This window comes from Austrofundulus limnaeus, unplaced genomic scaffold (genome assembly GCF_001266775.1).
Source record: "Austrofundulus limnaeus strain Quisiro unplaced genomic scaffold, Austrofundulus_limnaeus-1.0 Scaffold130, whole genome shotgun sequence".
NCBI classification, from domain to species: domain Eukaryota; kingdom Metazoa; phylum Chordata; class Actinopteri; order Cyprinodontiformes; family Rivulidae; genus Austrofundulus; species Austrofundulus limnaeus.
In genome coordinates, this window is record NW_013952532.1 from 1,315,166 (window position 1) to 1,326,729 (window position 11,564).

At 38.7% G+C, this 11,564-nt stretch overlaps 1 protein-coding gene across 1 annotated transcript in view; it reads right to left on the reverse strand.

Annotated features, from left to right (window-relative positions):
• Positions 1-6,515: 6,515 nt before the first annotated feature.
• The window catches only part of cbx6a (chromobox homolog 6a), a gene marked incomplete at its 5' end in the record, with an annotated part of 7,119 nt that continues 2,070 nt past the window's right edge, over positions 6,516-11,564 (reverse strand). The window contains 2 exon segments of the mRNA XM_014015538.1: positions 6,516-10,646; positions 11,024-11,090. Coding sequence (XP_013870992.1) covers positions 9,414-10,646; positions 11,024-11,090 — 1,300 coding nt within the window.

The window sequence follows — 11,564 nt, forward strand, 5'->3', positions numbered from 1 at the left end:
ACACACACACACACACACACACACACACACACACACACATACATAATGGTCATACAAACAACCTTTGAGCGCACTGACAGGAAGAACAACGAGAATGTATTTGATTTGCAAAATAACAACAATACACAGTAGAATAACAGAAAGACATATTTCAAATATTCAACCATCAATTTATTTTGTTTACACAAACTAAAATTCAGAGCAAAATATAAAACCTGAAATATACCACATGGGATTTTAAAACGCAGATGGCCCTGAAGAACCGTATAAATAAACTTGAGGGTGATTTTTCCAATTAAAACTAAAGGCTGAGTAATTTGGACTATTTCATTTTTGTGTGTGAGCAATAAAATTGATTAAACAGCTGGGCCACATACAAAGTTTTCAACAACCAAGCTCCATCTTATTTTAAAGCTTGTGTTGTTCCATATTCCCGGAGCACTTGGCTMTCAGACTGCAGGTTTATAGTTCAAATGTGTTTCTGAAATGGGAGGCAGAGCTTTCAGTTTTCAGGCTCCCCTCTTGTAAACACAACTTCCAGTTTCTGTTTGATCTAATAAAGCCATCTACTTTGTTGACATTGAAAGCCAGAATAAAAGAGCATTCAGGAGTCTCTTTATAAAGCCGTACATTTTGAAGGGTAAACTGCTGCATGAATTTAGACCTCACTGCAAAATCTGCTCACTTTTAGATTTAAATCTGGATCTCRGAACAAGAGGAACTGGCTGAGGAATTTAAATGCACTTCTTGGTGGGCAGCACTAATCTAAAAACTAGTTCCACTAGCCCTAAAACACTAASTCAAAAATTTAGGTCCCCTAATTCTAAAGCACCAATGGACTGAAATTTTTAGCAAAAGCTAATTCTAAAGAAAATAACCCAGTCAACCCATGAACATTCTTCAACAGACAACATGAGTCACATATTATCATGTTGCTCTCTTAAGACTTATGATTGACATTCCACAGCTGTATTTGAGTTAATATATCTTTAATATATTGTCAYCTGGTGGATAAGTGACATATAAACAAAATGTTTGACAGCTTTAACCCTCAGCTGTTAACATTAATGTTGATCAATAACAATTATAGACCTCAGTTAGTGCTTCTAAATTTAGCCTATAAATTTAGCAAGTGCTAATCTGCTAATAAATTTTAAAATTAACAAAAGCCCTAAAGCACTAATAAAGAAAATAGTTCCCCTATTAGTGCTTTAGGGGAACTGTGCCCTCCACTGTTGGTAAATATTAAAAAGATTAGTTAAAACGTATTGGTAATGTTTGCCAGGCCATGTAAATTGCAGGGAGTGTTGAGTTTGATATTTTAATGATGTCATCAGGAAACTAATTTTTGAGGAAGACAAATTTATCAGCTTCATGAAAATGGTCAAATGAAAATAAGTCCACACTTATACAGCCCTTTTGTTTKTTTTWTTTATTATTTTACTGTTGTTTAACCAGACAAATCCTAGTGAGATAGCAGATCTCTTTTTCAAGGGAGACCTTTGAAGGCCCYACAGTGACTCCCACACTCCATGCTTTCTATTACAGGATACAGAGCCGGCTCTTGGCATAGGCAAACTAGGCGGTCGCCTAGAGCGCCATCTGCTGGAGGGGGCACCAAACTGCAGAAGAAAAAAACGTAATTATTTGTAATCCCTGGTTGTAACTCTGCTCAGCGCCCCTTTCAACTAGCTTTGTCTTAAAAAACAATAATGAAGTATTACAGGAAAAATAAACTACTACTACTAATCTTGCTGACATCCATTCTGACACAGTGAGGACTGGGTTTGTCAGCTGAGGACCTTATGAGGTAAAATCAGACTTATACAGTATTTTCCAAAAAGAGAGGACCTTCTAAATCTTTGCACAAATTGTGAACAGGGTCTTTTGTTTACCCTTGTCATTTGATTTCATTATATTTACTTTATTTATTCATTTAATTTGTTGTGTTGTGTGATGTATGTTTGTGTTTAAAACAAATAAATCTAAGTTGGGGGGGTTGCGCTTCAACTCGCCTAGGGCACCAAAATGGCAAGAGCCAGCACTTACAGTATAATATACTATACACTGAACCTCCCATTGCTACCAACATGCTTGGATAATAAAGAGAATACAAAAATGAAGTCTTTGCCCAAGGGCACTTCGGCACACAGCAGGGGCTGAGGACTGAATCCTTGCTTCCTCTTTTGGGAGACAACTTCCCTATATTGAGCTAACAGTCAATAAAATCTGACAACACTTTACAAACTTTAAACCATTTTCAAATAGGTTGGAAACTTTTTTAATGGAATGCAAACKTTAGTTTCTTCATTGTTTYAACCTTTATGTAGCCATTTTCTTACACATTTTTTCTGAGTCTGTCATGCAGCTTTATTGTATCCAGGAGTAAAAGGGCTGGAAGATAAAACAGTCAGCTGATTATCTGTGACAGCTGTCAGGTGTTGTTATAAAGGAAGAATCTACAAAAGAAAAGTCTTTCTAAGCAAAAATGGGTTTACCAGTTTTGTGTCAAACTCCATCAGAAAATTAGTAATCTAATCTTTCATCATCTATGGTGAATAATTTTGGATTAAAAAATCAGAAATCTGAGCACATCTCACTGCAGGCGTTTTTTTTTTTTTTTTTTTTTTTTAAACCTCATGAATGAGAAATTACCAGTATGTTACTGTGATGAACTCAGTAGCACATTGGAAAACTCAACAATGTACACAGAATCAAGAACCTGAAATTTAATTACTCAAGAAAGTTTTATGAAACGTCTGTGCACTGCTGAGCCTTCTGGGAAAGGTYTAACCTCTGGATGGAAAGATACATATTTTGTGGTCGTATAAGKTAATGTTTCCGTTTGATTTCTGGCAAACTGGACATCAAATGAAATGAAGACGATCATTCAAGCTTTTTTCATAAAACGGGGGAAAATTCATGCATGTTTGCTGGTAGGGTTGCATCTGTGCTCATAGAATGGATGACTTTCATATGTGTGGATGTGTTGTTACGGCAAAGGCACATATTGGAAAGTTCTAGAGATGAATGGGTTCGTTTCAGAAGGAAAATAAACCTCATTCTTTATAACAAACAAGTTTTCAGCACAATTTTCAGAGTGATTCTCTTTGATATACTAGACTGTCGTTTTTTAATTTTTCAATAGAACTTCACCATCATTGGAAGCTTTTTCAATCATTGTTCTGCATCAAGAAAGCAATAAGCTTGGCAAATACTGGAAAACGCAATATTTACCTATTTTCCTTCATCTGCTTTTGCTATGTTTCTTGACAAAAAAAAAACTTTTAGAGTGCTTTTTGTGATCTTTTTTTTACTCAAGCTCAAACATGTGCTGTATACATCAATGAGTATTTTTCTTGTTTTAAGTATGAATAATAGTTAGAATGCAGAAAGAACTTTTTGGAACTTTTCCTCAAGCAACATATAAAACCCTATAAAACTATTGAGGTTAACATCGTCAAATCTACAGTCAGAGGCTCAAACAGTGCATGAGCAATAACTCAGATWGTGAATTTGCATATCTTTTCATCTTTGTGGAGACCAACCATTGCCCTAACCCCTACTGAAATCCTTTATTACAACACTAATCATCAAAACTCAGTAACTCCTTTTCAGTCTTATTTTTGAACCAAGTTTCAATCCTTGGAAAAACATTCAGACTTATTAAATCCAATCAAAGCTATGGACATTTATGGCCCACACATTTATTTAAACAAGCAAATACACACACAGAAATGTGGGACACTAAGCTGACTATACCATAAAACAGAAACGATTGTATTGAAAGGATTGCATATCTTGTTTTATTATTGTAAGTGKTTGGTGTTTTGCAGCCTGCATTTACCTGTTGTATTAAGTGATGTGAGGCTTTTATAGCTTTTAAAACTCTGTTAAAACAAGTACAGTTTAATCAGATGTCTTGTTCGTTGTATTTTTGTATTTTGATTTCTATGGACCCCAGGAAGACTAGCAACCACTGCTGTGGAAGCTAATGGGGATCCAGAGGAAACAATAAACAATAGTTTGGTTTCATCTGAGTCACAAACTGAGCAGCATCTGACAGACAATGAAGGCAGGACATATTGAAAARGGACATCTAAATATCATCCCTGCCTCTGTGGAACTGGGAATCCTAATCAAAAGCAGAGAACTGTTTGAACTATTCATGCCAACATCAAAACACAGAGATGAACAAACAGGCGCCACAGCTTTAATGTCCCTTCAAACCTCACTGAACACACAGGCTCCATAGCAGCTCAACAGCACCTCTCTGAGGTACATCTGGGTACTAACCTTTACACAAGTACTAACCTTTACACAAACGCACTTAAAAATGCCTCAGGTCAGGGGTTCTCAAATTTATTGTTTGTTTGAGCACAACTGCAGAAAATACTAAGGTCTCCATGAACCACCCTTAAGTCAAACATTGAAAAACAGTAGTAAATTAAAAGCTTATTTTATCGGTTTAGAAATTTGTACTTAAAAACCCAAATTTGCTTCTTCTCTAACTTTAATACTTCAAGCAACCAACCCAAGGCAGACCCTATGATCAGTGATGGTCAAAACACAGAATGAAACACCCACAACTTTGAATGTGTCCCAAAGTTCTAACGTCAAACCTAAAGATGCTCTGATACTCTAATATAGTCGAAGAAACTGGTTAAGTTGGAATGGTTCCATGCAGGGAGACACGACCCCACAATGGTCAGAGCTGTTGCTAAGAGTGGTTGGTTGTTYCCACTGTTGTATAAAGTACCTCAAAGTGATACTTGAGTAAAAGTMCAAGTATATTATCATAAAATTACTTTGGTAAAAGTTAAAGTCTCCTCTAAGAATATTACTTGAGTAAAAGTCTTTAAGTATCTTATTCCTTTTGTACTTAAGTATTAAAAGTGAATTTCTGACATAAAATCTACTTAAGTATTAAAAGTGAAAGTATTGAGTAAAAAATGAGCAGTAAAGATTTTCCTAAATGACATTTAACTCTCCAAAAATATTTTTTCTAATTTTGTGCAGCTGGGATGGACTGTGTACAATGTAATACGGTGCCAGAATTTATACTTCTCATCCAACCATAATTAAATTCACACAATTTATCAGGATAGCATTTTTTTAATAGTAATAACAACCCAGAATAAAATAGGAGTAACAACTTTCTACTTCTTACCGTTTTAAAAAAATGTAAGGAGTAGAAAGTACAGATAATTGTTTAAAAATGTAATGAGTAAAAGTAAAAAGTACTCTAAAAATAATTACTGAAGTAAAGTACAGATAATCAAAATTTCTATTTAAGTACAGTAACAAAGTATTTGTACTTAGTTACTTTACAACTCTGGTTGTTTCTATGGYCCTGTGACAGGCTTGTGACCAGTCCAGGGTGTATCTTGCCTCTCCCACACCACTGGGCTGGGCACCAGCTCCCTTTGACCCGCAAAGGAGAAGCAGGGRAAAAATGGATAAGTGGTTTCAGGCATTTGTTGAAAACACCACATACTTCACAGTCTTTACTGTTCTTCTGAGGTAACCTGAACCATTTGTCCTGATGCATCTCAGTAATCCAGGTGAAAAATCAAAATGAAAAAAATTGTATAGGTCTTCTGGACGGGTTCTTCTCTAATGAAACRTTTCGTCTCTCCTCCAAGAGACTTCTTCAGTCTGAGAGTTTCAGGCAAAATTCAGGCTTTTAAGCCCTGCCTCCATGTGACTGATACTCACATCACATGCCTGAACCATTTGTCACCTTCTTTTACAAGGGTCTTATAGACACTGGCACTAATTGCTACCAGCACACCAGTAAACCATTCACGAGTTCAGTTTCCACAGGGCTTCTCCATAATCTCTTCACACCAATATTGTCTAGAAGTTTCCATTTGGAGAGAAATGTGCTCGAAACACTCGTCTTTGTGGTTGTTTCTACTTTTTAATTTTGCACCACACTTCAGTATTTATTAAACTTCTTAATTTAATTTTAATTGCTTGAACCAAAATGTCTTCAGAATACCACCAATGGTATTTGTTACACAGTTTGAGAACCATGACCTTAGGCATTTAAGGCATTATTAGAGGGAAACCTGGGGGCAAATTTGTAAATTTTGCTCTAAATTTATGTCTTTGAATACTAATCTTGCACACATTTGTGCCTGGACCTATTGCAGTATTATGCTGAGTTTCTCTTGTAGGCCAAAGCATTAGGGATGACTGATTCACACAAAAAATCCTTTACTAATCTGCACAGTATGAATAATAATAATAACATGTTAGCTTCAGTGATTTTAAACTGCTGTGCAGGACTCATAAATATCATCAGGAGGAATAGCACAAGAAGCAAAAGATTATAAATTTTACATTTCATTTGAATAGACAAACTATAATTAGTTSCTTTGCCATTATCACCATGAACTGGGTGTGCCTGTGTTTGTATATCAATAAATTTTCACTCCCAGAACTAAACTCTAAAGGCACCTATTTGAATCATAAACAGGGAAACAAATAAAACAGCTTAAGAAGCCTAAAACATTTTAAAGCACTTTTTAATTAAAAGAACTGTACAAGAAACGCACAAAAACAACATGAAACATAACACCGAATACATTATTTGTACAGCAAGAGTTTGCAAAACATGCTTCAGAGGTTCACATACATTACATTGCCATTATTTTCCTCTAACTTCTTGTTATGACTTTGAGTACATTGTACATAATTCATATAATAAAAATCAGACAACTGCACTCTTGATACACTTGAGAAAAAAACATTGATTATTAAAAATGGCATTCAAGTAAAGAGCCTTACATTAACATAATGATGCATATTTCAAACAAGTATTAAAATACAGTACAAATAGAGGAAAATGCTTCAAAATAACAATTCATAATTGAGCATTTTTATCCATTCAATTGAACAAAGTTCCTTCGTTTTAACCAATCAGTGCCAATCCAGCACTTACAACTTTACACCACATTGATGTAAAAAAAAAAAAAACAATAATAATTCAAGGCTAATAATTGTAATAAATCAAATTTCAATAGAAACAAGAGCCCTATTTGGTTACAAGACAGGCCACTAAGTTCAGTTGTGCTACGCCTTAAGAAAAGAAAAAGCATAGTTTTGCAGTCTAATACCTTAAAACATCCACCGAGTGCTACTGTCACCATCACCTAAAGATATTACAGTCACAGAACATGAAGGAAAATATTCCAAATAAGATATCTATTTTGCGAGAAAAAAAAAAAAAGAAAAAGAAACAAAGAAGCCTAGTTCAGACAGCAGGGTAAAAAAAAAAACTTTAACACCTACTTTTTCTTTCATCAAATGGATATGTCATACTGGAATAAGTCCCTTCATGCAACCTATTGGAGCACTGAAACAGTAAAGTGAACAACCACAACCATCCGGTACATAACATGAAACAAAGAGGCGATGTCATCCTCATCTGTTACAGACAGAGAAGTCCTTCTAAAATGTTTGCAAAACTGAACCTCAGAAACCRTGGACAGTTACAGTAATAAAGGTTCCTTACAAGCTTAAGCCACAACTAAGTATTTTAAGTCTCTTGTGTTATAAATGCCAAGCAAGATCAGGGGTGCACAGAGCAGCTATAAGGCAACACATGCGGAAGAGTTATAATACAGAAAACAAAGTAAGAGTTGAAGATTGAGAAGGTCTGAAAAGAGCAGGAAGCATCAGGAAACTAAACTGTGAGGAAATGCTTCTTTATAGAACTTAGGATGTGCTTGAAGGTTTAAAACGGGTTCAAAACTTGGAATGATGTTAATATTTGTTAGAATTCAGAGGGAAACAACTTTCAGTTGATGTGCTCAGAAGAGGATGGAGGTAACCATCTGACTGTCAGAGATCCACCAATAACAGGTCACGTGTGAAGAGAACTACAGCACAACCTCTTCAAATCGAACATGTCATTTAGGTATGTTAAGGCATCCTTGGRTCAAACTATCATTTTTCTACCTACATGTGCCAAAACTTGTGTGTAAAGTCAAATAAAAAGACATGMGCAGGGAGCTCATAAAGACAACAGCAMAGATTATGGTCAAACAGAAACCCCAAACAAATATGTTTTAGGGTTGTAGTTGATTTGTTTTAGAAACTGGGTTGGACAAGACTGGTTGCTTTCTTAACTGGCTAATCCCAACACTTATTTGTCTTCTAAAAAAACCCCAACAAAACAAGGATTCTCCAGTTCCGTCACCAAGTCCACGAGTAACAAGAAAAACAAAAAAATGTCAATCCATGCTAATTAGGCCACTTCGAATAACACCAGCTTTGTAGAAAAAGAATACTGAAGAAAAAAAAAMTGAGAAGAAAAACAAGGAAAGCTTTTTGTGGAGTTTAAGCACCTTTGCGATTGATTTAGAAGCAAAAACGGTTTATACTCACAGACGTGAAACTGAAGCCAAGATCWGAAATACAAGAAACTATTTGGCTTCACTTCACTGGCAGCTCCTGGACCCTTTAGACCTTGATGGGTTGAGACATTAAATGGTGCAATTCTGGCACGTTTCCCAATTAACTGCAGGCCAGTTTGGGATCACAGTGAACATGAACAAGCTGAAGAAGAGGGTGAGTTTGTGACAAATCAAAGCTAGACTGCACAGATAGATTAGAAATCTATTAGTTATTTGAGAACTTTTAGCATTGTGTACGTTCGAGAGCGAAGGAGGAGGGAGAAGGCCTTGAAAAATAGATGAACTACATTGAAGAACAAGCTGCTTTTGATGCAGTGCATTGCATTTACTTTCCTGTGCTGATGCAATATACCGAGGGTCCARCATGTCTTAAGTGCAAAAAGACATCCCCTCATTCAACATCAGCAAAACTAGACTTCCACTGACACCTGGGGTCATTAAACAGACAAAACACCTGAAGGCTGAAGAAACTGTATAGCAGCTGACTCAGCAGAAGGACAACTCCTTTTACTCAGAGTGAGTGTGACTGATGAGAGCCCACACACCAGACGGGTGAGGGACACGCCGTTGGGACAACTGGTATATCTGCAAACAGRCCTAAACTCAGCATGTTTGTGTCAAGTGAGAGAAAACAAATATTGTTTCCTGTCAAATCTGCTTCAAAGAGTCAATGTGCACAAAAATATGGCAATTTAAATGGCAAGAAGGGCTTATTAGCTGCCTGTTTTTGTGAAATCATACGTTTTTTCCTTTCACTTTTTTTAAGAAAAATATCTTTTTTTTAATTGCCTTAATTCATGGCTGGGCGATATTTAGTTAAAATACAATTCATTACCTGTACCACAAATATGAATATACCCCTACGGATAATGTAAGACAGGGCTGACGTGGCAACACTGGTTGATATATATATATATATATATATATATATATATATATATCTTTTTTCCATCTTCAGTGGCAATCTGTTTGAGAATATCTAATCTCCTATGGCTTCATGGAAGAGGCGTCCTCAGCGGCTGTGGCCGGAGGAGGGGAGGAGGCGCTTTCAGGACTGGCAGAAGGGGAAGCGGGGCCAGAAGCAGGAGAGGGGAACTCTTTGATGGTGACGGTGACGAGGTTGGTGGTCACGTCTGTGACCACCACGTCTTTGCAGCTCGGTGCCATTTCWGGGTGCCAGTCGGGGTCTCCTTCAGCTGGCACCCTTTGGGGCTCGACGGGGGCGGAGGTTTGTTCCCCTGGAGTGACGGGGGGAAGGGTGGGGGGTGGTTTTGCTTTGCGTTGGCAAGGATTTTTTCTGCCTCCGTCTGAGGGCGGCGACAGGTCCGTGGTGCCCTGTTCTTCGTCTTCTAAGGAAGAAGATGGAGACGAGGGGAAGGAAGAGGCCAAGGCTCCGGGGTTTGCATCCGAGGACGAGGCGGGAGCAGGTGGACTTTTCTGTTTTTCCGTGAGAGATCTACTGGACTTGGGATCCTTGCTGAGAGGCGCGGCTTTGRCGGCAGGCTGGGACTTGCCTTCGGAGCCACTGGAGCTGGAGGGAGAAGGAGGAGCCTGGTACCGAGAGGGGGTGCTGTGGCTGTTCCGAGCTCCTGGGCTGGTGTGTGACCCCGGGTGGGAGTGAAAAGACATGGGACCTCCACACTGCAGCCCGAACGGCTTYCCGTACATCGGGAACCCCAGCATCTTCAGAGGAGGCTGGAACGGTCTGTAAGGAGCCTCCCCCTTCCTGCCGATGATGCGGTTGCGCGAAGGGATATTCTGCCGTCCCGCTGCCATGTTCCTTGCGCCCGCAGCTGCGCCGCCCCTGCTCGGCTTGTCAATCACCTTTAGGTTGAGGATAATCCGACCTCTCTTGACTTCTCGAGGCTTGACCCGACGGTTGAGGATGCGGACGGTCTCGGAGAAAGGGGASACGTGCATGCGGGAGGGGAAGCCGCCCGGGTTGGAAAGTGCAGATGCCGTGGGGTTTGAGCGAGGCAGAGGGCGCCGGGACATCCGGTGGCAGCGGTGAATGTCTTTTTTCAGCTTATGGGTGGCTGCAAGGGAGTTGAGTTTAGGAGAGGGAGCCACGGTCAGGGAGGAGGAGGAGGAGGACGGCAAATTAGGAGAGGCAGAAGAGGAGGGAGCTGCTCGGCTAGTAGCAGCCAACAAAGAGGAGCCGGATGTGTTCTGACGGCTGCTGGAGGCTCGACTGCTGGTCTCTCCTTTCTGACTGCGTGTCTGAGGAAAACACAACATATAAGAGTCAAAGTTATTCTTTAAAAGCTTGGCAAATGAAACCACAGGTTGATTAGTTCAGAAAAAACACAGCATGGCACATAATGTAGCACCTGACTGACTGCACTRTGCCTTCTCCAGACTGTTGTAAGAAATAAAACTGCAGAAAAAATAAAGTATACTCTAACCTACTCTATATTATTTAATAAAAACACGACACAAAAAGTTTTAAGAACAAAAAAATTGGCTTTCAAAATAAAAGGCATTTCTTCAACCACTTTTTTTTTCTTTGCGAATGTGTCAAAAGTTCGTTAGACAGCATCTCAAATGAAACAGTTGAGCTTCACCTGAAATATTAAAGCAAAAATTACAAACTGTACCTTCGTAGCTAAGTGTTTGGGTTTTGGTCCCCGCTTTTTCGGTCCGTGTATTTCCCTTTCTCGTTCCCTTAAAAGAAAAGAAAAGAAGACAGGAGATGAAGAACAAAACGATTGCAAATTTTCCAGAATCGAGGTGAAACCAAAAATAGGCCAAAAAGTGCAAATATAGAAAAATCAGACAGATGAGCGAGACGGCAGCCGTCAGAGCGGAAAGTAGAGCGAGCGTACAGACGCTCTCCAACAGTCTTGTCCTTTTTGTGCTCTCAAGTACACTTCTGTGTCTTTTTGATGTGTCCTTTTAAGCTGTGACAGCTTCAATTTCCTGCAAACGTCTCCGCAGCAAAAACCTKTCGAGTGGTTTTGAACTTCTCGGAAATTCGATGAGATGAAGAAGGAATGTAAAGACACAGACAGAAACGGCCAAAGAACAAACGCAATGCAAATATTTACTTTCCTGGAATTTGTCTTAAAGATATACAACTTTCTTTGTGTGTGTGTCTGTGTGTGTGTGTGTGTGTGTGTGTGTGTGTGTGTGTGTGTG